This window comes from Pelodiscus sinensis, chromosome 8, assembly GCF_052426305.1.
Source record: "Pelodiscus sinensis isolate ZL-2025 chromosome 8, ASM5242630v1, whole genome shotgun sequence".
Taxonomy (NCBI): Eukaryota; Metazoa; Chordata; order Testudines; family Trionychidae; genus Pelodiscus; species Pelodiscus sinensis.
In genome coordinates, this window is record NC_143059.1 from 32,197,057 (window position 1) to 32,224,644 (window position 27,588).

The 27,588-nt window shown below is 47.0% G+C and overlaps 1 protein-coding gene across 3 annotated transcripts in view; it reads right to left on the bottom strand.

Annotated features, from left to right (window-relative positions):
* The window catches only part of MICU1 (mitochondrial calcium uptake 1), a 224,330-nt gene extending 201,438 nt beyond the window's left edge, over positions 1-22,892 (bottom strand). Inside the window, exon 1 of one of the 3 annotated variants that reach the window (XM_075935002.2) lies at positions 22,737-22,892. In XM_075935002.2, coding sequence (XP_075791117.2) covers positions 22,737-22,816 — 80 coding nt within the window. In that variant the 5' untranslated portion in view covers positions 22,817-22,892. Of the gene's footprint in view, positions 1-22,685 lie in introns of all 3 variants that reach the window. The other 2 variants (XM_075935003.2, XM_075935004.2) reach the window with 2 other exon arrangements.
* Between the last annotated feature and the right edge of the window lie 4,696 nt (positions 22,893-27,588).

A 27,588-nucleotide genomic window follows, 5' to 3' on the forward strand; every position in this document is an offset into this window, starting at 1 on the left:
CAGGAGATGCCTATAAAACCTTATGCACACCACATGTCCTCTGCTAGCTGATAATATGAGGTCCCAGAGTCACCAGAACCCCCAGTGATCTAGCTAGCACCTTTTCCCTTTTAGGCAAATGGGAATCCTATCACCACAAGTGTCCTTGTAACTCCTAGGTTCAGAAGCCATGCTTTGATGTTTCTATGATATTTTCTACACTCTGGATAATCTTATCAGAATCTGAAAACAAGAGTTAAATTGTAAAATCTGCAAGTGTCTTCAGTTTTATGAGTCAGTGATTGGCTATGCATTCAAGTGGAAGAAAACAGGTCCCTCACTAAATTACAACGCCGAACTCCCAGCATTTTGACATTCCAGCTATAAATTATGTGAATAATCAAACTTTTTCAGACAAGAGCTATAAAACATTAACATAAAGCTCTCTGTAGAATCAAGAACATGGATAGGCCTAATTACTTAGTGCATTGTGTTTTGACTGGGAGTATTCTGAAGCCTACACCAAGCACTCTGGCTTTTACAAAGTCATCAGAATATACCATATCACCCTTAGCACAGTCAGAGAATGAGAAGGCCTACCTCCCATGAGCTATTCAGATTTTGTAGCATGCAAGCCTTTAGTTTCAAAAAAGCAATTTCCACAACATTAAAAGCATACAACAGAGACTTGTTTTAGACAAACAACTGAGATATGAAATGCCTCCATTCATCATATTAGTCTGTTACTTCAAAAGCCTTACAGCCCACAGACAGATATTCAAATAACTTGAATGTGCAATTTTATGCCCAATTTTAGTGCCCCTGAAGGTTCCAGAAACAGAAGGGAAATAAAACAAACACTCATTGAAAAAAAATCTCATTTTAAGACGTTCTTGGGGAAGGAAGCTAATAAACAACCTTTGAACTTTTGAGACTGGGGACACTGCTAAAAGATTAGTACTGGTGGTCAGCTACTGATGGTGGAAATCCCCTGTATAGTTAAGATTTTTTTTTTTTTTAATTAAAGTGTCTTGCATGTATACAGCCTCACAGGAACTTTGAAAGTGTTAAGATGTTATAGGAAAAACAGGAGCCAAGAGCTTGCCTGCAAGGAAATTTAGACAATCCTGAACGGATCTGGGGCACATACAATAGCCATTTCATAGGAGATTCATCCTTAGAGGGTACATTTGGGTAAATACCATGGTAGGTGAGATCATGGGGGGTAAGATCTAAGTAACCTGGCAATTACAACTAACTGACCTTGCACACAGAAGTAATTCTAGCTGTATGCATATTAAACAGCTGTCTAGAACAAATTTCTTCAGTCACCGATTCCCTCTCTCGTCAGCAACAGCAAATGAGGACTGGCAGAGCTGTCCAAGGAGTGAGTGAGGGAGTCAATTATCAGCATGGGTTCCAAGGAGTAGAAGCAGCCACTGCCCCATCTCTAGCACCAATACAAACACGTGGCATGATCCCTGTGGCACCACAAGCAATGATAGGGCTTTGGCCTCAAGTACAGCAAACAACCAAACTCCATGTCAGTGCCTAGCCGGCACCTTCTACTCTATGGTTGGCCCCTTCAGGCCCTGCTGCCCACACAGCCCTCAGCCCCTGTTCTAGTCACTACCATCACCCTGATTTTGCACTGTAACCACCACTTCAACTCCACTCTCTTTAGGCTCTGAAGCAGGGGTCTGCAACCTATGGCTCTAAAGCAGAGCTGCTCACCATGTGGCCCGTGGGCTGCCTGGGGCCTGTTTGTTTGCAGCCTGAAGTGCAGTTTGGATTTACGTGGGGTCAACACATGGCCGGGAGCCAAAACAAAAAAAGTAGTCAATATAATGCTCTTCTGTTGATATGTGTTTTAGTAATTAAGTTCCTGGACTGTAATTGCTCTTTAAAAGTGCTGTCATATGGGTGGAAATCACGTAAATACTGCATTTTAATAATATCAGCAAACCAACTTAAAGACTGCTGACTCACCACTGGTGGAGGAGGCGATGGCTCGGGGGAACACTTCTAGCAGCAGACCCTGCTCACACTGTGGTACTGGGAAACTGTTATGCTCTTTTTGATACAGGAGATAAGGAATCACCCCCTACAGCTGAGGAGGAGAAGCCTCGTACCCCCAAGGCTGGGAGGTCTGCTGCCATCACTGCAAAGAGGAAATGTAGGGTAGTGGTGGTCTGAGTCTGTGTTCTGAGGGGGACGGAAGCACCCATCTGTCGCCCTGACATGTCATCTGGGGAGGTATGCTGTCGGCCGGGGGCCCATATCTGAGATGTTATGGAGGCACTGTCGAGGATTATCTGGCCCTCTTAACTACTATCCCATGCTACTCATCCATATGGGCACTAATGATACTGCAAGGTCTGATAATGAACAGATCGAGAGTGACTACAGGGCTCTGGGAGTAGGGTGAAGGAGTCTGGAGCGCAGGTGATACTCTCTTCAGTCCTTCCTGTCAATGATAGGGGCCCAGGCAGAGACAGGTGCATCCTGGAGGAAAATGCCTGGCTGAGAAGATAGTGAGAAGAGGGCTTTGGGTTCCTCGACCACGGGATGCTATTCCAAGAAGGACTGCTAAGTAGGGATGGGATTCAAGGGGAAGACCGTATTTGGATGCAGACTGTCTAACCTAGTGAGGAGGGCTTTAAATTGGGTTCAACGGAGGCAGGTGATCAAAGCCCACAGGTAAGTAAGTGAAGAACATGGGAGACCTGGGATATGGATCAGAAATGGGAGGGAGTGTGGGCTATAATAGCAGAGAAAAAGGAGGGGCCAGGCAGAACTAGGAGGCAAGATCAAATCAGTATCTTAGATGACTATATACAAATACAAGAAGTATGGGTAGTAAGCAGGAAGAACTGGAAGTGCTAATAAATAAACACAATTATGACATCATTCGTATCACAGAGATGGGTGGGATAATATAAATGATTGGAATATTGGTATAGAAGAGTACAGCTTACTCAGGAAGGATAGGCAGGGAAAAAAGGAGGAGGTGTTGCCTTATATATTAAAAATGTATATACTTGGACGAGGTAGAGATGGACATAGGAGACAGATGTGCTGAGTCTCTGGATTAGGCTAAAAGAGGATAGGACAAGAAACAATGGGATTAAACTTCAGCAAGGAAGGTTTAGGTTGGACATTAGGAAAAACTTCGTAACTGTGAGAGTGGTTAAACACTGGAAGGGAGGTTGTGGAATCTCCATCTCTGGATATATTTAAGAGCAGGTTAAACAGACATCTATCAGGAATGGTCTAGATCAGGGGTGTCCAAACTTTTTTCAAAGAGGGCCAGATTTGAATAAGTGAACATGCGTGAGGGCCGTCCCCGCACTCTCAGCCCCAAGGCGGAGGGCCCGCGGGGTCGGAGGCGGGCGGAGAGCACAGGGCACGCTGGCCTCACTGCAGCCCGGGGGCAGGGCGAACCCGCAGCCGAGCGGGGGAGTGGGGCTGCGGACGTGCCCTACAGGGCAGGCTCTAGGACCGCGGAGGCCAGGGGCGGCGGCGGCGCGGCTGGAAGCGGCGTGCTGGGCGCGCCAGTTCAAAAGAGCGCCGGGGAGCCGGGAGAGGGGGAGGAAGTGGGGGCCGTATTAAACCGGAACACGGGCCGCAATTGGCCCGCGGGCCGGACTTTGGACATGCCTGGTCTAGATGGTACTGGGTCCTGCCATGAGGGCAAGGGACTGGACTCGATGACCTCTCGAGGTCCCTTAGAGTTCTAGTGTTCTATTATTCTATGAAATGGGGCCTGTGTGTTGTGTAGTCTTACCTTAATCTTTGTATTCATGCCCATCAGCGTGCAAGAAGCTATTTGCATATACATGCAAAGATATATGCAATCACAATTAAGTTGCAGCCTTCAGCATGTGCTATGAGTATCCTTGTGGCTCCCACGGCTTCCAAAGTTGAGTAGCCCAGCTCTAGAGCCAAATATGGCTCAGTGCAGAACCAAATATAGTTCTTTTGTCATTCCCAAAATACACACTATTTTTTTAAATTAAATTGAAAAATTAATTCCAAATGTTAAAAATGTGTAATTACTCATGTCAAGATGATTTTTTTTTGTGTATTTCACCTTTAACTGTTCGTTTTAACAACCATCCATCCATCCTCTCCACTCATGAGAGTCATGCATATTCTCTTTTTATTTGATTGGTCAAGAAAACTTTCCCTCATCATACGTGATTATGAACTCTGTAAACCCTTAACAGTAAAAATGGTGAAGAGAAAGAGAGATGCCAAGTACAGAAATTTTCAAGAGGAGTAGACAGACTTATATGTATTTATGGATAGGTCTGGATCTCCACACTGTCTCATTTGAAGTGAAAGACTGTTCACAAACAAAAACAAACAAAACAAACAAAACAAATTTCAAGGCAAAACATGAGTTATTTCCTACAAAATACCCTGAGGGTGACACACAGAAAAAAAGCCTGCAAGGAGCTGAAGCAAAAAATGAACATTGGATAAAATTGCCTGCTAGGAGAGGGGGAAAAAGTGGGAGCTTAAACTCTGCAAGTTTTGCAGGCTCATACAGCTTTATCTGAGAGGAGAAGCCTTTCACTGATGGGTATTATGTGAAAAGATGCATGCTAAAAATTCATCATGAACTATTTGACGATTTTCACAGCAAGCACAAACATTTTACAGAAAGTTCAAGACATGCCATTATCCCCAAAAACAGTTTATGATAGAGCTGTGAAAATACCCCATCCAACCAACAAGGAACGAATGCAAAATTTGAGTACAGCTACTTATTTTGTGTTTGCTTTGGACAGGACAACTAACGTATGTGATGTTAATCAGTTGTGTATTCTGGGACGATGTATTTATGGAAATGCTGTGCACAAAGAAATGACTGAGATATTACCAATGAATAAAAATCAAACAAGGGGCTAAGGCATCCTTAAAACTGTGATAAATTTTGTAAACGAGAAAGAAACACAGCTGGATAAGCTTATGTCTGCATGTACAGATGGTGCACCTAACACTGTCAGCAAATACAGGGGATTCCTTACTTTTGTCAGAACAGTGAACTGCCCACTTTTGAACTTTCACTAGTTTGTGCATCAGGAGGCACTTTGTGCGCAATCTTGTGGAACTGATCTCGGAAATGTAATAGGACTGGTTGTTCACATTGTCAATTGGATTCTTGCCCAAGCCCTTAATCACCATCAATTTCAGTCACTGCTCGAGGAAGTAGATTCCGAATACCCCAATCTACTAATGCACAATGTTAACTGGTTAAAACTTTGCCACGAGAGGTCTCGTTTTGCCACCTGCATTAAGGAGATTAAGTCATTTTTGGATATGAAGGTTGTCAAACACACCAAGCTTTCAGACTGTCTAGTTGCTCAAGTTTTACTATCTCGTCAACATTTGAACAAGTTGAATCTTAAGCTGCAAAGGCAAGGAAATACAGTCCTGACTGCAGCAAGCAGTGTTTGGATTTGAGACAAAATTGACTGTCTTCATCAAAAATATCGACATGGATAGACTGGCACATTTTGAAAGATTATGAATGTTTTGTGATTCATATCAGAGAGAGAATTCAAATAATAGTCTTGATTTGCAGGAGCTTGCCAGGTTTGTTTCTGTGCTCCACGTCTTGTTTTGTTGACTTTTGCAAACACATTGCTCTGTTTTAAGTTTATGATTCGTCCACATAAAGTATCTATTGAAGAACTGGATTTGACTGTCATTCCAGGCATTTGTCAGCAATTTAGAAATGGAAATAGCAGATATCAAGGAGTTGGATATCTGGGTGGAAAAATCTGTCAAGATGAATTCTTATTTAAAATGCCTTGCTCGACAATGTATGACGAAGATAGCTCAGCCACCACTATGTGACTTCATCCTCATCCACAACTATTTCCAATCTGGGGACAATTTATACCTTCGAGTCAGCAGCACAGCTCTGGGTACCTTCCATGGCCTCACAATATGCCAACATTTTTATGGCTGACCTCGAATATTCCCTCAGCTCTTGTCCCCTAGCACCCTTCCTCTACAGCAGGGTTGGGCAATAATTTTTGAAGGGGGGGCCACTTCACAAATGGCCCCGAGCCACCCTAGAAAGGGTGAGGCCTCAGGTGGAAGGGGCAAGGCCATGGCATATCCCATGGTCCCCCACCCACAGACTATGTTTGGCCTGAGGTTGAGGGAGCGCATATAGTCTTTGCACCCTACCCACCAGCGCCTATAGAGAACCTCCAGCTGTTAAGTGCCATGTGCCCTTGGCAGTGGGAGGAGACTCTCACTCCCTGGTGCCCCACCCTGCAAGAGGTGTGCGGCGCCTAGCGTGAACCACCAGCTGTTCTGAACAGCTGGTGGTTCCCTCTGCTGCCGCATGACCCTGGCTGGGGAAGGAGACCTCACACGCTCCCCCATCCCCAGGTCTCACTGGGGTGGGGGAGCAGCAGGGCAGCCACGGGCCTGATCAACCCACTTGGCAGGACAGATCTGGTCCACAGTCTCTCCTGCCCACCCCTGCTCTACAGGTTGCACCTCTATGAGCCAGAACTCTCTGGTCTGGCAACTTGATTCCAGGATAAGAGAGTCCTGGCATGCTGCTCAGAGTGGGAGGCTCAGGAGCCCAGAACAATGTGGGGAGGGAAGCCAGACACACATCCCAGCTGCGCTGGGGGGAGGGGCCGCTGGAGCTGAGAAGCCAAGCATGTGTCCCAGCTGGGCTGGGGGAGGGCAGACCCGCTGAACTGGGAGGAGAAGGGATGTGGTGTGTGGCTCAGGTGGCCTGAGGGAGAGACAGGAAGCCTGGTAGGGGTGTAGGGCAGGGGGTGGGACCAGCAGTAGGGGGGCCAGAAATGACCTCCCCTGGTCCTGAGGGTACTGGACTAGGGAGGGCCAACTTGTACTTACACTACATAATGACATCACCATTTGGAACCACAGGAAGGAGACCAGTGAAGAATTCCACACGGATTTCAACAATTTCCACCCCACTATATACTTCAGCCTGGACCAGTCTACACAAGAAATCCACTTCCTTGACACTACAGTATAAAAAAGTGATGGTCACATAACCACCACCCTATACTGGAAACCTACTGACGGCTAATCTTACCTACATGCTTCTAGCTTCCATCAAGGATATACCAAACGATCTCTTATCTACAGCCAAGCCCCAAGATACAACTGGATTTGTTCCAATCCCAGAGAGACAGACAAACACCTACAAGATTTTTAACAGGCACTCTTAAAACTTAAGATACCCACCTGGGGAAGTGAGGAAACAGATTGACATAACCAGAAAATTACCCAAAAGTCAACTACTTCAAGATAATAACAGAACTCCACTGGTCATCACCTACAGTCCCCAGTTTAAACTGCTCCAGCACATCACTGACAATCAGCAGCCTATCTTGGAAAACAATCCCTCACTCTCATAGGCTTTGGGAGATTGTCAGTGAGGAATGGCCAGACAACCTCCCCGGCCTGAAGCAAATCCTTTCCAGCAGCCACACATGACACACTCACCCAGGAACCTACCCCTGCAACAAACCCAATTGCTAACACTGTCCACGTAGCTATACAAGCGACACCATCACAGGACCTAACCATTTAACCCACGATATCAGGGGCTCATACCACTGCACATCCTCTAATACAGTGGTTCTCAAACTTTTTGGCCTGGGAACCACCAGTTGCTAATCTCAACTCACCATTAGTTATATAATTATGCCCGAGTCATTTTGCTAGTGCTGCAGCTAGGAACAATGGTTTAATTTAAATTATTCAACAGATTAAAGCCCCAGATGGGAGTGTTATAACAACACTCCCATCTTCCCTGCCATCCTTGGATGGCCCCTGCAACTGCGGCCTCTGGCTGTACCTGTCCACACTGTCCCCCGATGCTGAGCGAAGACTGGCTTGGCTGCACTTGACCGGCACAGTGAGCTGCTTGCTGGGCACTGCAAAGCACAGTTCTGTGATGAGGCAGAGAGTGAGTGATGCAAGGGCCAGAGCAAAGGGACAGAGCGACCCCTCAGGGGCTCCCCCCGTGGGACCACAGTGGATCAGGGAGTCTCTGAATGGCCAAGCTTAGTCCGTCCTCTGAGGGATGGAGCAGCGGCTTTCTGAGGTGGGGTTTCCCAAGTAGCTGATGTGTAGGAAGGGCTTCCTGTAGTCAGCGCTGGTCAGTTTCAGAAGCAGCTAAATCAGGATGCCTGGGGCAGAGCAGCTGGGTTGGTCCAGTAGCGCCCAGAGCGGTGCTGCAGGACCAACCGGAAGCGCCCCAGCTGCTCTGCCACAGGCGTCAGGAGAAAAGCATAGTCTGCTGGGGGGGGGGGGTACTAGCTGCGCCCCCCCCCACCCCAACAGACCAGGAAGACACGGGCGGCGGACCGAGACACACCGCGGTCCCGCCACCTGGGTCCTCCGCGGCTTTGCTCCCCGTCTCCCTGGTCTGCTGGAGACCAGCAGACCAGGGAGACGGGGAGCAAAGCCTCTGAGGACGCCGGCAGCAGGACAGCCGCGGGGCGTCTGGGCTGTCCCGCTGCCGGCTTCCCCCGCGGCTTGCAAAGCCTCGGGGAAGCCGGCAGCGGGCAGCCCAGGCACGCCTGGGGTGCCCCGCTGCCCGAGCCCCCCCCCCCCCCGAGGCTTTGCTCCGCGTCTTCCTGGTCTGCAGACCAGGGAGACGCGGAGAAAGCCCCGGAGTACACGGGCGGCAGGACCGCGAGGTCCCGCAGTCCGTGTACTCCGGGGCAGCCCCGTTCGTAACTGCGGATCCGACATAAGTCGGATCCGTGTAAGTCGGGGACTGCCTGTACAAAGGCAGCAGGAGGACTGTGGGTAACCATTAGGATTAATCAATGAGCCCAGGCTTATCAGTTAATCGTGTAAACAGCTACACCTTCACATCCCTACTGCAAATTTGACACTGTTACCCTGGCCTTAAATAAAGACATTAACTGGTTAATGCATTACAAAGCCAATTTCCTTTAACGGCCGCATTTTCACATTAAAAGCTATGAATGGGACATATCCAGCCTATTTAATTAGCTTCATTAACATAGACCTGTCAGTTGTAGGATCCAAACTGGTTTCTGTTATTTCCAACTGATCTGATGAAGTATGCTTTAGCCACGAAAGTTCATGATGCTATATATTTTTGTTAGTCTCTTAGGATATCATAGGACTATTTGTTGTGCTAATCCAATGGAGCAAGAAAGTGAAACTCACTTAGCAAGGGAACATGTGCAGGATAAGTGAAATTCAGAATGAGTATGGCAGCATTAATGACGTACAAGTCAGATTTTTTTCTTTGATGTTTTAAATTTCCTAATCTGCTAGGAAATTTATAATAAGTAAAGAAAAACAATCTTTAAACATTTATTTTTAAACCCAACTATCTGAGGAATAGTAATTAGGTACCCTACTACAGTAAAGCTCCAATTGTCCAGCATCCAGTGGTCCAGCAGTCCCAATAGTCCGGCACCAATTGGAACCCAGAAATGCTCCGGCTAGCCAGACAATTGGAGCTGCCCTGCGCCTCTTCCTCAAGTCCACTGCTTCCACTGCTGAAACTGACCAGCTGCGGACCTGGGGAAGCGGTGCGGAGCAGAGCGGCTGGGGTGCTGCCGGGTTGGTCCCACGGCACCGCCCCTCACCCCACTGCTCGGCACCTGGCAGCGCCCCAGCTGCTCTGCCCCACAGCTTCCCCAACTCCTCTGCTGCTGAAACTGACCAGCGGCGGACTTGGGAAAGCCGGGGGCAGAGCAGCAGGAGTGCTGCTGGGTTTGTCCCGCAGTGCTGCCCCTCACCTGAGCAGCACTGCAGGACCAACCCGGCAGCACCCCAGATGTTCTGCCCCACGGCTTCCCCAAGTCCACCCCTGGTCGCAGCGGCAGATTTGGGAAAGCCCTAGGGCAGAGCAGCTGGGGTCCTGCCGGGTTGGTCCCGCAGCGCTGCTCAGGTGAGGGGCGGCGCTGCGGGACCAATCGGGCAGCACCCCAGCTGCTCTGCCCGCCCTTTCCCAAGTCCGCTGCTGGTCAGTTTTGGCAGCGGCGGACTTGGGGAAGCTGTGGGGCAGAGGAGCTAGGGTGCTGCCAGTTTGGTCCCACAGCGCTGCCCCTCACCAGCACCTAGTTCATCCCATAACGTGCCATTCCCCACCCGACCCCTCACAGCCCCCCTGCCGGAGTACCTCCTGATACTCCAGCATATATGATAATCCGGCACCCCCTGAGTCCCAAAGGTGCCGGATTATCAGAAGTCTGCTGTACGAAAAAGTTTGTTCACGTGTCTTTCTAAACCAGTGGATTCTTTGAACCTGGATATAACAGAGAGGCAAAATGGGAACCCTCCAGGGAGAAATTCTACTAAGAGTTTAATATGATTTATGGGGAACTCCAGAGACTCAGTTAGTGATGAAAGAAATGATTAATGAGATAAGTGAATCACATCATTCATTTTCCTTCAGAGCATGAAATTAAAATTGTGTTAAGGATGAGAGAAGTTTAATAAATACCACACAGACTTTTGCAGTCAAACCGATCATTCAGAAAGCATGCAGTTTTAAACTGCAAGTCAAGACTGGGGAGTTGTTTCAGCACACAGGCTGCTTCAAAATACTTCTTAATACATACTAATATATGACAATTTAAAGGGATGTTATGCACCATTAGACTGATTTAAAATTTTGATGAAAATATAGCCAAGTTTGGACAAAAAGAAACTGGTCAAATACATAAAAAGAGTATATAATGGGATAACAGACTAAAGAAGAATCAGAGAAGCAATAAATAGGATCTCAAAGTACAGGAGGCCACGCTTTACAATGCCCCGATTTACGACCCCCCGCACTTACGAGCTTTTCCATAAGTGCGGAAGGTGCCAAAATCCCACAACTTACGTCCTCGGCCCCACATTTACGACGGCATATGACGCCTGTTGGAAATGTGGGCTCGAGTTACCCCCCGATTTCTGACGTTATCCCCGGAATCATATCGCAAGTCGGGGGCAGTTTGTTGTAGTATTGTGGTTTAGAATTCCTTGCAAATATGTTCCTGACCTCATATTTACAATATAAAATATTGGTTGAAGTTGGTTTCTCAGATCCAGTATATTGTAGTCTTGCAACATTGACCAAGATTCACATAGGGATCAGGGTTCCAAATTCTGTTCAATTAGGCTCAGAGCATAAGCCATGTCTGGTTGGATTAGGTTTTACCAGTCCTGACTACGAGCCCAAATAACTGAGCTGTACAGCATCGGACTTTCAATCTAAGGTTTCATGGTTCAAGACCCTTTTTGTGCAATATTACTTAAGGAAGGATGGTCCACTGACACTAGCATGAGACTCAGACGATGTGGATTCAATTTCCTGCTCCACCAGACTTCCTTGCATAGAAATGTGAAAGGTTAACTAAGTGATGCTTATTGGTTCCTGACGAACTGGTGGGGGTGTGGACCCTGCCTGCCGCCCTTTAATTCAATTATTTGAAGTCAATTATCTGTTAAACATCACATTTAACCAGTTAACCAATTAAACAGGGTTTCGAATCTCGCCCAAGGTCATGCAAGGGTAAAGTCAAGTATCTGTTTCACAGACTAAAGATTGTGATTTTCTCAAATACAGTGGTGATGAAGGTAATAAGCTCAGAAGTTCAGTTAGTATAATCATATGCATATTGTCAGTGTCTCCTGCATAGTACGGTGGTGCAGCCAACTGACTTGCTGCATAGTTGTAGAACATTTAATTGTTAGATTGCAGGCAAGGCCAGATGAACTCTTCTGGGGGCCCACAGCTATTAGATTTTGTAGGGCCCCCTAGGCTCTGGGGTGGGTCAAAACTGAAGGGTTCAGTGTGCAGGAGGGGGCTGCGGGTTGAGGCAGGAGAGTGGATGTGGGAGCAGATGAGCACTCTGACTAGGGATGTGGGCTCTGGAGTGGGGCTGAAAATGAGTCACTTAGGGTGCAGGAGGGCTCAGGATTGGGGTATGGGGTCTAGGAAAGAGCTAGGGTGCTAAGTAGGCTCAGGGTTGGGGTGTGAGCTCTGGGAGGGATTCAGGGACTTAGAGTATAAGGGGGGGCTCAGGGCAGGGAGTTGTTATGGTTCCATTTGGTGGGGGGGGGGGGGGAAGAGGTGGCTCCATGTGACTTGTGTTTACCTGCAGGCACCTGTGCCTGCAGCTCTCATTGGCCCCAATTCCCAGCACTCGCAGTGACAGTGCTCCAGCTGTGGGGGGCGGGGAGGAGAGGAGGAATAGCAGCGCACCGGGCCACCTCCCCTTATCCCTCACCAGTAAGGGCTGGGCCAGAACACAGGGCTTTAGGGGCTGCAGCCGAGGGCCCCAGGCTAAGCCTTTTCTTAATCTGGCTCAAGAACCAAAATTAGCATTTGGAAAAAAAAAAAAAGTCCCTATTTCTTATCACTGCGTACTAAACAGAACCAAAATACAAGTACAGATCCTCAGGTGTACCCAAGTTCTGCTTGGTGCCTCTGGAATAGGGAGAGTACAATTGACTATTCAGTCTCTAATTGCACCCACTGTCATCCTGAGGAAGCCACTGTCCAGTTTGGTTATGTCTCAGCACAAATTAGAAAACTTTAGGACACGATTCCCCCAGTCCCGAGGGAACAGAGCAGCAGCATACTCCAACAACCACCCCAATACATCGGGTTACTTTCTATTGGCACAAAACCCAATACCCTAGGCCCAAGGCCCTGCCCCTGCATTCACTACAATCCCCCTCCCTCAGTGACTTGCTTTCTCCCACCATCATTTTCACTGGGCTGGGGCAAAGGGTTGGAGTAAGAGCTCTAGATGGGGGCTTTGGGTGCAGAAAGGAAATCCAGGATGAAGCAGGTCAGCGTGGGAGGGGGTGAGGGCTCTGGAGTGGGGCTGGGGATGAACGGCTTGGGGATGAAGGAAGGGGTTGGAGTGCAGGAGGGATTGAGGACTCTGTTCTGGAGAGGGGCTCTGTGCTGGGGATTAACGGGCAAAAGGGCAAAAGGTAGGGTGTGCTCAGCTTACTTGGGTGGCTTCTGGTCAGTGGTGCTAAGGCCATCTACCTGGGACCTGCCTGTTCTGGGGCACCACACTGCACCCTGGAAGTGGCCAGCAGGTCCAGCTCCTATGTAGAAGGGGAGGGCAGGAGGCTCTGCAACACGCTGTTCTCACCTGCAAGCCCCACTACCCTCAGCTCCCAACCAATGGGGAGTGTGGAGCCAGTACTCAGGATGGGACAGTGTGGAGCCTTGTGCCTCCCCTCCCCACGGCCTCTATCTTGGAACCAGCCTTTCTGGATGCTTCTGGGGCACGACATATCCTGGGGCGCTGCTATGTAGGAACTATTCTTCCCAACCGAACTTTCACTGGCCCAGTCAACAATCCTGACTGGTGCCACCTGGGTCCCTTTTGGCTGGATACCTGGTGACCCTACTAACACACTTGTTACATAGTGAAGTGAGAACAAGTAACACAGCCTAGAGAACAGATGCTCTTCCAACACAAGGGGAATCTTTAAGAACTCCATAGGGCAATTGAACCCCATGATACAAAAAGGAATGAGCAGAAAACAACTGAGCTTACATGTATTAGGGATTCTTTTTGTTGGATCAGCAAAGGTATTTCTATGTAGTTACTTATGCAGTGTCACAAAGTAGCAAACAGAGCTGAAAAGGGACAAAAAGGTGGTGTAGTAGGGTTTCCTTCTTGACAGAAGCTTAGGAGGGAAGCCCGACAGCTGTAGAAAATAGCAATAATAGATAGAGGAATGGAAGATATAATGAAGATGGCTGGATGTAAAAGCTGTGACATGTACATCATTGAGGAGAGGATAGCTAAAAAGTGATTCATTTGTACGAATCCAATGCAAGAAAAGATTTGAGGTCTGGAGATGCAGATAGAAACTGTAACTGAGTTTTGAAGGGGATCGAGTGGATGGAGGGAAGGAAAGGAGGAGACTGAAGGGAAGCCTCAAGATTTGAAGATGTATGCTGGACCACACAATAGTGAGATTAGACTGCTAGATTAACAAAGTATACAATGCAAGCATGTGACTATGAGAATAAGGCAGGGGAAAAGATCAACTAGTGAAAAACAAAAAGCTGAGGAATAGATTTGCTGATTTGGAAAAAGGAGAGGCCGGCAGTAACAGAAGATGGGAAGATAAGGAAGAGGAGAAAAGCGGGGAGTCCTACAAGAACAGGGGAAGAGATAAATTGAGACAGCCAGAGGATGACTTGCTAAAAGACTGCAAGTGAGATCAGAAGACTAGATGACTTGCAGTTAAAAAAAAAAAAAAAAGGAAGAAGAACAGAAAAGGAAAGGCCAGAGAATTGAACCAAAACTGAAAGAAGCAGATCTGTGTGACTGAGCCCTCCCTATTGAGAAGAATGGACAGTTCAACCTGGCTAACACATTACCCGTTCACATCCCTAGTACAATGTCAAACAGTCTGCAGAATAGAAAACCCATGAACAAATTAGTTAACCTACCACCCAATGAATGAGCTTTATGAAATAATGAACTGCTTTATTAAAATACAGCTGTCAAATTGTGAATGGAGAAACAAAAATTCTCTCTCACTTACTAGGCTTAGATTTTTTTATTCTAATGACTATTCATGGCTGTAAATGAAATGACTGCATACTTAACAAGTCTGTCTGCAAGGATTTTCTCTCTCCCCCCCCCCCCCCTCCAAAAACAATTTCCTCTTTATCTGCTCCTTTTCAAAAGGCAATTCTGAATGCAGGCTTGTGTGACACCTCAAGATGTCAACAGAGTCACAGTAAACTATAAATAACCCTATATACTACAGTATATAAAATGTCAGTTTCAACATTTTGAGCAGGAAAAAGAAAGCTTGTGTCATTGACCATCTCATGTTGACAGTGCAGCTATCAGTTCCTGTAGAACAACTGGTTTGTGAACATGTAGTAAGAGCTAATCAAGCAGCACAAAATTAAAAGCTCAACTGCTTTTAATATTAAAACATCATTTATACTACAAAAACTCCCAGAGGGGACATAGTGTAGGAAAACCAGAGAGTTGATGACATGCATTAGTTTTTACCTTTCCAAGGCTTTAAAGTGGGGTTCTACTTTGAACCGTAAAGACATAAAAATAATTTCTTACTCATCAGATCTTCTTCCTGTGAATATCTGACACCATATATGCCTACTTCAGAGACCAATTTTGTATTATTACCACTATCCTAGCAAAGCCAACACCACTATGAGACTGAGCTGCATTCCATTATTTCTTGTGCATCCAGCAAAGTATTTACCAGTTGCAGAGTACACTTATAATGGTCAACAATCTCAACAGAAACAAACTATGGGTTTACAAAACTGACACCACAATTTAGCCCAGATTTTAATTGTGGATAACATGCAAGAAGTAAATAACCACTTACATATCTTAGGCTGAGTTTGTCAAAGCCTTTTTACTGTACACTGAGTACATATAATGTGGAAGCTTTGAGAATAGATAAAATTATGATGAAACATTTTTAATCAAATTTCAAAATGTCAATATTTTTTAAAATCCTCTAAGTTGCTAAAATGAATATTGTTTGTCTTGTTTCCAAAATGTTAGCAGAATTTCAATTTTACAGATTTTCTATTAATTGTCTCACTTAAAATGCCCATCTATGCTGAAAATGACAGATCCAGGGATTCATTAACATCTTTCCTGAGAGAATGAAAACTCAAACACAAAACTGATAAACAAATAGCTTTGTCTTTATGTAACCAACACTGCTTTTAATATGTGGAATTTCTACAGGTCATGAAAGCTCAAAGATTCCAAATAGTCTATATACTCCATCCTGGTTTGCAATTTGGAATCAACAGGACTCTGAAGACACTTAAGTGTTCAGTGTTTAACTTTAGGCACCTGTAAGATTTTGGCTTGCATGTACATAAAAAAAGTTCATAACAATTTTGTGGCAAGTCTAACTAACCTGTTATTATTATTAACAGTAAAGCAATTTTGTTTTGAAGTTTTAAAGAATCTATGCCAACAACAACAACAACAACAAAAATCTTTTAAAAAAATACAAGTATATTCCCTGCTACTGCAAATGCATCCATCAACATGAGTAATCCAACTGAAATCAATGGAACTAGTCACACATACCTGCTTAAATGTCTACAGGATAAGGAATTTAGTTTTCAATATTATGTTTTGCACCTATAGTAGTTTTATAAAATTAAAATAAGATACCCTATCAATAGTGGTCAGTCATAAAAACGAGAAGCATTATACATTTTAAACTAAAAGTGCAATTGCAACAAAATCAACTTAGTTTTACATGTTTGATTTTAAAAAATTCAAATCAATGATTAAATCATGAAAGAAATATCTTGAGTAAATTGGAAACCCATGTCATTTTTACAAAGCATTTTTTAGTTTTAAATGAATATATCTAGTTTGTATAGTGGAGAGAGTATTTCCATAGGCATGAGTCTTAATGTTAACTACAATTCCATATGAACCTTATATTGTAAATCGTGAGGGGGAAACCTTTTTTGATTGGGGACCACACATCAGTGAGAAGTGCAAAGAAAAACAAAACACAAAAATGTCTCACTGACCTGGCTCACAATGAGACAAATAAAATTAAATTTTAAAAAATCCTCACTGGCCTTCTCCCAAAAGGCATAAAACCAAGCCAACCCTCAATACCTGGCTTTCAACAAGCAAAAAACAAAACATCACAAAAACCAAACAAACCCAAAGCCTCACTGACTTGACTCAGGGGCTGCCAGCATTTTTGCTCCAGTCCAGGAGGAGAGGCGAGTTGTGGGGCTGCTGCTGCTCCTGCTGCGGATCAAGGGTTGGACTACCAGTGCTTGTGCTCCAGGAAATGAGGCAAGGCTCACAATGGGCTGAAACCGGACCATGGGTCATATGTTCCCCACCCCTACTGTACATAGACCAGCAGCATTACCCACTTGAATAAATTGAATTTCCAAGCAACAGGAGAGTAAGAACCTAGTTTTATTCCTAGGTAAAGCACAAAGTACCCAAGCAAGCACAGTATTGTCTCATCTATATTAAGATTAGGGATGTTAAAAAGCATTTATTTAGGTAAATATGTAACTGCTGAAAATGTCAGCAGTTGCAACTTTGTATGCCGGGGAGGGATATTATCTGATGAGCCTGGGCTCATCGGTTAACTGTATACATTGGTATATGTTCACATCCTTAATTAAGATAGCATGGGAAGTTCTGTAACATCTGTCCTGTGTTAAGGGACATCCCCAACATGATTATGTTCTACAGCTGTATTTAGTGGTGGTGTAACACTGACAGGCAGAACCCAACCTGGGCCCTTGGAGCTTAATGCATGAGTCTCTACAGCAGGGAGGGGAACCTCAGGCCTGGGTGCCAGATATGGCCCGTAGCTTGTCTAGATCTGACCCCAAGACTCAGTACTCCCCCCAACATTGGAGAGCCCATGCTGGCACTCCAGCTCCCCCACCATTTCCCCACAGGGCTAGAGCACACAAAATTCACTAGCCTGGGCCCCCTTAAGATCTGGCCTACGTCTACACTGGCATGATCTTGTGCAAGAACTCTTTTGCGGAAGAGTTCTTGTGCAAACACTCTTCCAGAAGAGAGCGTCTACACTGGCATGTGCCTTTGCACAAGAGATGTGCTTTTGCGCAAGAGTATCCATGCCAGTGTAGATGCTCTCTTGCACAAGAAAGCTCTGATGGCCATTTTAACCATAGGGCTTTTTTGTGCAAGAAATTCATGTTGCCTGTCTACGCTGGCCTCTTGTGCAAGAACAGTTGCTCAAGAAGGCTTATTCCTGAGCGGGAACATCATAGTTCTTGTGCAAGCAGCACTGATTTCATACATTAGAACGTCAGTGTTCTTGTGCAAGAACTCGCAGCCAGTGTAGACAGGCAGCAACTTTTGGCGCAAAAGCAGCCACTTTTGCGCAAGATCGCACCAATGTTGACACAGCCCTAGTGTGTGAGGGGACTGCAGGGAGTGTCTCTCTCCTCCTCAATCAGTAAGGGTTTTTTTGTTTTGTTGCTTGTTTGTCTCTCACTTATGTGCAGCCCCTGACTGATTTTTCTGTGGTCAGCAGGCCCTGACCCAAAAAAAGTTTCCTGCCCCTTCTCTACAGCTTGAGCTAAAAACCAGCTGCTTCTCAGATAAGGCTCATTCTTTCTCTCTGTAAGTGGTCTAAGTGCCACTACAGGGGACAGTACCCCACATTCAGTCGGTGTATAAGCTTCAGTGGTACTGGAGATTGTAATGTCTTTTAAACAGGACTGTATTCCAATGTGGATATAGTACCTGTAAAAATTACAATCCAATTTCTGATTAAGACAGTGTTCAGCGCCCCCGTTATAATGCTGACAAGCTACCCCAATATAGAAGGCAAAACATACATATCCCTAAATAACTTGAGAGGAAAAGAAATACAACAAAAAGTCACTGAATACAAGGTTTAGCCAACTTTCTTAACAGGATATTACTACTGTCTTAGCAGTACTGGGGACTAACGTCCTATCTATTAAAATTAGTGGATCATGAAAAGAGACAAAACACACAGGTTTTTCCTATGTGCACTTGTTACAAGAAGGACAATCTCCAGGTACATAGATAACTGAGTAATCAAACTATAACTTCTGATCACTTGATATCGACTGGATATGAACTGATTCATCTGCTTTCCTTACAGTATTTTTTGCAGATGATATTATTATTGTAATGTTAGGTTTGGCTAGTCATGAATCATAACACTGTCCAATGGTGAGACATAGAATTAGTGTTTTGTGCTACTGTACAGCTGTGGCATGAAGCAACCATGAAATCCCATGTGGTCTCCAAAACTTCAACACCTGTTTCTTTTTTAAGAGACTTTTTTCCTTTTTTACTATTACTTTCTTGTCTGCTTCTAGAAAACCCAGCTTATTAAAATGGATAATGCCACTGATCTGTTTACAGCAGAGATTCTCAACTTTTCCAGACTACTATACATACCTCTTTCAGGAATCTGACTTGTCTTGCATACCCCTCATTTACACCATACTTAAAAACCACCTGCTTACAAAATCAGACCTAAAATACCAAACTGTCATAGAATCTTATTACTGGTGTCATTATGACTTCCTCGTTTTTACCTTATAATTTTAAAACAAATGAACTCCTTATAATTTTAAAACAAACTAATCTGATAGCTTTCTTTGATAGGATAACGAGCCTTGTGGATAAGGGAGAAGCGGTGGATGTCATATACCTAGACTTTAGTAAGGCATTTGATACGGTCTCGCATGATATTCTTATTGATAAACTAGGCAAATATAACTTAGATGGGGCCACGATAAGGGGGGTGCATAATTGGCTGGATAACCGTAGTCAGAGAGTTGTTGTTAACGGTGCTAAATCCTGCTGGAAAGGGATAACAAGTGGAGTTCCGCAAGGGTCTGTTTTGGGACCCGTACTGTTCAATATCTTCATCACTGATGTAGATATTGGGATAGAGAGCATGCTTATTAAGTTTGCAGATGATACCAAACTGGGTGGGGTTGCAACTTCTTTGGAGGATAGGGACATAATTCAAAATGACCTTAGCAAGTTAGAGAAATGGTCAGAGGTAAACAGGATGAAGTTTAATAAAGAGAAATGCAAAGTGCTCCACTTAGGAAGGAACAATCAGTTCCATACATACAAGATGGGAAGCGACTGTCTAGGAAGGAGCATGGCGGAAAGGGATCTAGGGCTCATAGTGGACCACAAGTTGAATATGAGTCAACAGTGTGATGCTGCTGCAAAAAAAGCAAATATGATTCTAGGTTGTTATCAACAGGTGTATTGTAAGCAAAACTCGTAAAGTCATTCTGCCGCTCTACTCTGCACTAGTTGGGCCTCAGCTGGAGTACTGTGTCCAGTTCTGGGCACCACATTTCAAGAAAGATGTGGAGAAATTGGAAAGGGTACAGAGAAGAGCGACAAGAATGATTAAAGGTCTAGAGAACATGACCTATGAAGCCAGGCTTCATGGACTGGGCTTGTTTAGTTTGGGAAAAAAGAAGATTAAGGGGGGACATGATAGCGGTTTTCAAATATCTAAAAGGGTGTCACAAGGAGGAAGGCGAAAATTTGTTCCTCTTGGTTTCTGAGGACAGGACAAGGAGTAATGGGCTTAAAGTGCAGCAAGGGAGGTTTAGATTGGACATTAGGAAAAAATTCCTAACTGTCAGGGTGGTCAAATATTGGAATAAATTGCCAAGAGAGGTGGTGAAATCTCCCTCTCTGGAGATATTTAAGAACAGGTTAGATAGACATCTGTCAGGGATGGTGTATACAGAGCTTAGTCCTGCCTTGAGGGCGGGGGGCTGGACTCTATGACCTCTCGAGGTCCCTTCCAGTCCTATGATTCTATGAACTGGAATATAAATATTGTACTTCTTGTTCAGAGTATAATACATAAAGAAGTATAAACACGTCCTTGTATGAAATTTTAGTTTGTACTAACTTCGCTAGTACGTTTTATGTAGCCGGTTGTAAAACTAGGCAACTATCAAGGTGAGTTGATGCACTCCCTGGAAGATCTCTACATATCCTTAGAATACATGTACCCAAGTTGAGAATCACTGATTTACAGTGCAAGACTGACATGGAGTTGTAACTAACATTGGGCATGGCAACACTCTAAAGCAGCAGTATAGACACAGCAAGACTCTAGGCCAGTGTTTCTTAACCAGTGATATGAGTACCCTTAGGGGTACTCGAGAGAAGTCAGAGGGGGGTACATCAACACAACTGAAATTTGGAGAAAACTGAATTTTTGTAAACAATGAGAAGTCCTATGGCACCTTATAGACTAACAGATTTATTGGAGCATAAGTTTCCGTGGGCAAAGACCTGCTTCGTCAGATATATGCATGAATTTTTGTTTTAAGTTTTACAGTGCTTTATTATTTTTGTACTTTTTTACACCCAAAAATTTCATTGCCTGCCCAGTTACGATTAAGTTGTTTAAACAAGTGTGTTACAATGGTAGAAAAAAAAATGTGTGTGTCAGAGGGGGGTGTTTTTTCACACCCATGAGGGAGAGAGTTATAGTGCAGTAGCTTGCCAGAATAGACAAACCCATTAAGGCTGAAGCCCATCAAAATACTCTTCCCAGAATACAAAATATACTCGTTATTTAAAACTCTGAAATTAGTTTCTCATGAGCCAAATAGGATTGTTATTCTTCCAGCCTGTAATCGCCAAACTATGGGTTGCAGAGGAATGTTTGAGGGAAGTGGACTAAGAAGCACCACCCAGCTCCGTTCCCAGTGTCGTTCCTGCTCAGGCCTCTGCCCCCAGCTCTTAACTGCAGCTCCTGTAGAGGGAGCTGGAGAGAAGACAGATTGAATTATGAGTAGGATGTGCAGGCATAACAGAAGTAGTCTGGGTCCCACTGCTATAGGCAGTGTTCCTTTTGAGATCCATACAATATATTTGAAGATGGAGAATAAAGGGCATTTGTTTTAAAACCAAACAATTTATTTTTAAGATTGCTTCAACAGAATAATTTTGGACTTCACTTATACTAGTTCTCCAACATGGATCACTTTTCTGAATTCTGTTGAGTTTCCTATTCAAAAGGCACAACATGAGAAAAAATTCATACAAGGTGCTACTAAACTGTTGTTTAAGTTTTTCCTGTTACAGACTAACTCAACTACCTCTGAAGATATTTTAAGTCATGTGTCCTCTAAAAACAAAAGAATAAAATATTAGATTAAAAATATTAGTACAACTTAGGAGATATATTCTACAATAAAGAATTAAAAAGATGCAATTTCATTAATCAGTGCCTGGAAAATCCACTCACCTACTTAACACTTTCCACTTGTATAAGGTAAGTGTCAAGTAGGGGAGTCATGCATTTCTATGGAACTTAAGCTTTCATTTTTAAAAAACTTCTATTTATTAAAAAAGTTATCTTCCATGTCTGTACCTATATGGTCCGCATCCTGTTCTTAAGGTGAATGTATATGGTGCTGTCTCAGACAACTCAATGACTCAGGTAATAAGCAGAGGTTTGCCAAGCATAAGAGTGAAGCTGACCTAAGTCGTCTTAGTTTTGCCTGCCTCTTACAGGGTTCTTTAAGATGAGCAGTGAAACTGGCCACTCTGGTTACTTCTGTTTCTTGGATGAGCCAAAAAGCAGAGACAGACACTGGGGGAGGGGGAGACCTCCCCCCCCCCCAAGTGCCCACACTGGCACAGGGGAGAGGGAACATTCTCCTCTTTTCCAAGCCCCAGCGGCGATGGGCGGAGAACGGGGTCCGGTCAAGTTTATCCGCAACTAAGAGGAGCCCTCTATTCCCCACTTCGCAGCATCTGGGCTGCCACAGGGACCGGACTATTGTCCCCTACCCCAGCGAGTGCCCCCCGCCTGTGGCACCGTTCTGTGGGGTGCCCACCAGCCCCCCGTCATTCACGCGCGCGGTAAGGACACGGCTGGCCTCTGACAAGTCAAGACCCCCGGCGCTCCCCCGAGGGCGGCCCCAGCCGCTGACCTCCCTGCGCTCAGGGGAACGGTCTCCCCGCCCGCGGCGCCCCACCGCCGACACACACCCAGCTCCCCCACAAGCGCTGCGGCAAGCCGGGCTCGCGGGCTGGGCGGGGGAGCAGGGAGTACCGAGCCCGGCCCCCACGAACGGTCACGGCTCCCTCAGAGGCCGCGGACCCTACCTAGGAGACTGCGGCGCGCGCTGGGTGCAGGACCCGAGCGCCTGCGGTTACCTGCGCTCCCGGGCTCCGCAGCACCAGCGCCTCTGCCCCCTGCCCCAGCAACCAGCTCCGCCTTCCCTACCACCGAGCATACAGGAGCGGCGTACAGAAAGGCCCCGCCCCTTCTTCTGTAGGGCGCGGCATGCTGGGATAGTGGCGGACCAGCGCTGGGACGGAGCGGTCCCTTTGCTGTGACGTAGGGCTGTCGGGTTTTCCAACAAGTCCCGCCTATTTAGCACCGCCTGTATATGAGATGCTGCCAGGCGTGAAGACGTCTCCATGTGATGTCATACCCGTGCATGCTATGACGCCCAGCCTGCCTGAGAACATCTAGCTACACGTTTTGTTCGTCTTCAAAGTGCTACCGACTATTTGTTGTTTTTCTAAGTGTATCCACCCCAGTGTGCATCTTGGGAAGTAGCATGTGCTGAGCTCCCTTGGCAGCCCTGCCTGCCTAACCCTCTTCTGGAGTGCGGTGTGCTTAACTGAGGCTGCAGGTAATGGTGGTACTACCATGCAGTTATGTGGTACTCTCCAAGGAGGACTCTTCTAGCTCCAGACAGATATTGCTTAATTTAGGAGATAGTTACCTTGAAATCTAGACAACTTCAAAAAAAAATCAGTAGGGATATGTCTAAACTACAGCTCTCTGTTAAAAGAGGGATGTAAATTAGGCAAATCAAATGTACAAATAAATGGGGGATTTAAATATCCCATGCTTTGTTTGCATAACGGTGTCCAAGCGCTGGATCTTTTGAAAAAGGGTGGGTTTGTTTGAAAGAACCGTGTCTAGATGATGCTTTAAAAAAATTTTTTTTGAAAAAGCTCTCAGATGCCATTATGTGAATGAAGCACGGGATATTTAAATCCATGCTTGATTTGCACTTTCGATTTACCTAATTTACATCCCTCTTTCGACAGAGGGGCATAGTTTAGACACCCTAGGGCTGTGTCTACACTGGCCACTTATTCCGGAAAATAAGCCGCTTTTCCGGAATAAGCTGCGAGCTGTTGTGGCCAGACAGACTAACCCCATATCATCCATCTTATTTGCCTCTCTGAAGCACAGGGCAGAGAAGGAGCAATAATATCAGCATAGTCTATGCTGGCTCATCTGATCCTGAGAAGCTGAAACACAGATATGTGGATAGAGAGCAGTTAAGTCAATAAGCTGGCCTCGAGGCTGCGGCTGGCACCTATGTTGATTCGAACACATACAGTCCCTGGAAGGGGAATTTCCCACTGAGAAAACAATGTCCCGTACTTCCAATTTAATCATCTCAATTCTCTCTTACAAGTGTAAATTAAGTTCACAACTCCCTTGTAAGAACTGGTCTCACAGCAGACAGACCAGCATCAATTGGCATTACAGATAAGAAAGAGAAAATACGTGACCCAATGGGTATATAAGATGGGCCCAGCACACACTCACTTTGAGTGTCATTCTACCCTCTACCTGCTGGTCGGGTTAGGTGTTTGACCTCCCAAGGTTCTATGGGGATGCCCACCTCATATTTTCGTCTTTCCTAGGAATTGAGGGACCGGCCCTGGCCTGACATGCTGGAGTCGAGAGGCACAGAAGGGGGTAAAAATGGTACCTGGATGTGGTCCTCTGTCTTAAGTGTACACATAGAAAGAGTAAGCTGTTGGTACCATTATTTCTATTTTTCTATCTTTATCTTCTTTGTAACCATTTTTAAGATCTATATTTTGCTAATAGTTAAGAAATAGAACAATAGCCATTGCAATCATATGATTTATAAGTTTCCTCAATAAACCTGTAACTGTTTAAGCTTTAACCTGACTCCTTCAGTTGCTGTAACAGAACCAAGCACAATTTAAAAGAACTTCAGCCGGTCATAAAGGGACAGACATAGGGAGAGCTTGGGCGTTTGGATCTGTGTCACTCCCAGGTGACAAGATCCGTTGGGGCACCTTTTCAGCCTTTCCTAGGCTGCCCTCTGCGAAGGAACCCCCTGTGTTCTAGCAGCTAAAATCTAAGGTGTAATAAGCTCTTCCTATATAAAGGGGCGTCTGTTGGCCTGCTGGCCACCCTCTGCGATGGGACCCCGGTCCTAGCAGTAAAGGCACGGACGTTAAACCTTTTCTCGGAAACATACACACACACACTGCCCTGACCGTCGGCTGACAGCTGTCTACACTGGCCGTTTGCTTTTCCGGAAAAGCAATGACGATCTACTGTACGAAATCAGCCACTTTTCCGGAAAAGCTATGCTGCTCCCATTTGGGCAAAAGTCCTTTTTCCGGAAAAGCTTTTCCAGAAAAGGGCCAGTGTAGACAGCCAGCTAACGCTTTTCCGGAAAAGCAGAAGAAACGGAAAAAAGCGGTGTGGACGCCTGGAGACCCCATAGGAGTCCTGGACTTCCTGGTAACCCGAGCGCTTAAAGAGCACGCAGGCTGCTGGGCGCATGTGGCAGGAGCGTGCCTCAGACCCTGCAGCCTGAGCTCTGCCACGCGCCCCTGTGCTGCTCAGCCAACCATCTGAGCAGCAATGGCAGCTCCAGGTGGTGAGCCCCCTGCACCGCTAGCAGAGGAGGCCCCCAGGGGCCGCAAAAGAAGGGCCCCATCCTGGACTCCCAGGGAGCTGGAGACCCTCCTGGACCTCTGGCAGGAGGAGGAGGGTCTCCAAGACATACGGTCCCGGCACCGCAACGTGGACATTTTCACGCGGCTGGCCGAGGGTCTGGCCCAGCAGGGACACCCAGCCCGGAACTGTGAGCAGGTCCGGGCGAAGGAAAAAGAACTGCGGCTGGGGTATGTCCGGGCCAGCGAGGGCAGGGGGGCAGGACCAGACGCCTGCCCCCACTACAACCGGCTCCATGCCGTTCTGGGCCAGCCAGCCCCACAAGGCCCGGATGTGCCGGTGGACACCTGCCAGCACCCCCCCGTCGTCCGACCCAGCGAGGCGGGGGAGGGAGAGGACAGCGGCGGCGCATCTGCTGGAGTGGAGGCCAGCATTGCCACCACCCAGCAGGCCTCCTGCAGCAGCTCCAAGAATCCACTGGTGAGTCTTTGCAGTTTGCACTACAAGGACGGGGGCCGGAGGACCGGCGGGGGGGGAGCCAGGTGCCCGGAGGGGAGAGGGGAAGAGCATGTCACTCAGGCCTCGTGAGCTGCACGCTGCGTAGCATTAGGCAGGAAGCAGCACATGCAACCACGTGCAGCCTGGTGACCGAGCGGCACGTGGCTGCGGCAGGCAGCTGCAGGGCACGCCTGGGACCGTGCTGCTCACACACATGTCGGCGGGACCAGGGGGAAGGGTGGATGCCGGCTGGAACCGGCCAGGGCCCCAGGGACTCAGCCCAGAGCCTGCACCTCCGCCAAGGGTGCAGCACGGAGAACGGCACACTGTCCCATGCCTGGCTGTGAGGCACAGCCAACTGCTCTTTGGTACACCGCAGCGTCACGGTCCTGTGACAGTGGCCCCCACTGAGTCCCTCGCCTGCTCCTGGTGCCTTGGCTGGCTCCATAAGGGAAGTCCCCACCGTGGCCACACATGTCCGTGGGCTACCGGGCTTGCGGGAGGGATAGTGGGAGGGAGAAGGGCCCCTGAGTTTTGCTGCAAGGATGGGACCCTCCCCCCACAGTCACTCTTCTGGTTCCGTCCAGGAGATATCCCACGCAATGGGATCTGAGAGCCCAGACCACGTCTGCCAGATGTGCTTCCAGCCACTGTGTGGGGATGCATCTCGCTCCCTGTCAAACACCAGTGATTAGCCCAAAGCTTTTCAGAGTTTCCACCGGCAGGGAGTTCCACAGGTGAACGCAACACAAGCACCCTCCCGCCCTCCACGGGGCCAGGACACAGACCAGTGCTTACAATACTGGAGGGAGGCCCCTACTGCAGGGGCGGTCCTCCTTGCAAACATACAACACGGGGGGTGGGGGGGAACTGAGTGGGCCCAAGCCACACAACTGTGGGGTCACCTGGGCTCAGGGGTGGAGGGCATGAGGTGTGGGACAGCGGACGGCCTGCCTGACTGACCCATCCTTTCTTCTCTTCCCTGCAGCGGGACTGAGCACAAGACCCGTCAGTCCGGCACCAGCAGCACCCCCAACTGGCCAACCCCGGAGGCACAGACTCCGACAGCGGGACCAGCTGCTTCGCCGCCATGTCATCGCGGTGGAGGCAATTCAGGCCTCCATTCATGAGCGCGTGCAGGGAGACATGCAGTGGCGGCAGGAGGGCTGGGGTGCCTTCCTGACAGAGTGCCGAAGGATGGGCAACTCCATGGACATCCTCACGGCACACTTTGTTCACGCTGTGCACTATGGCATGGCCGTACCCCCATGCCCCCGCCATCCCTCCCGTAGCACAGCCCATGCCCCCTCCTGCCCCCATAATGGCCCCTGCTCGTATGCCCCCAGCTCATGCCCCTGCTCCTGCCGCCCCTGCTCGTATGCCCCCAGCTCCTGCCCACTTCCCCATGCAGCCTGCCCCGATGTGGCCTGCCCCGCATGTGCAGGTCCGCCCCCGAAGGAGCACTCGCAGGAGCCACCTGTCCCAGTAGCTCCCCCGCCCTTCCCGTCCCAGTTGAAGGTCTCCCTCCCCGTCCCAGTTGAAGGTCTTCCCCCCTCCCCCTTGTAAATAAAAAGTTCTATATTTCAGTTGATTCTTGTGTTGATTCTTGTGTTACTCTAGTAACTGTAAGAAATGATTTGAGATGCCAATTAGCCATTTAAATTTAAAAGGGTTACAAACTGTGGACAACAAAGTCTTTAATCTATCACCGGGGGGGACCCTTTTTAAGTGGTCATTGGTTTGTGGCGCATAAATAAATACTGAGACTTTTCAGTAAAATGTAAACCACAAACTATATTAACATAGCTAACAAACAAGCAA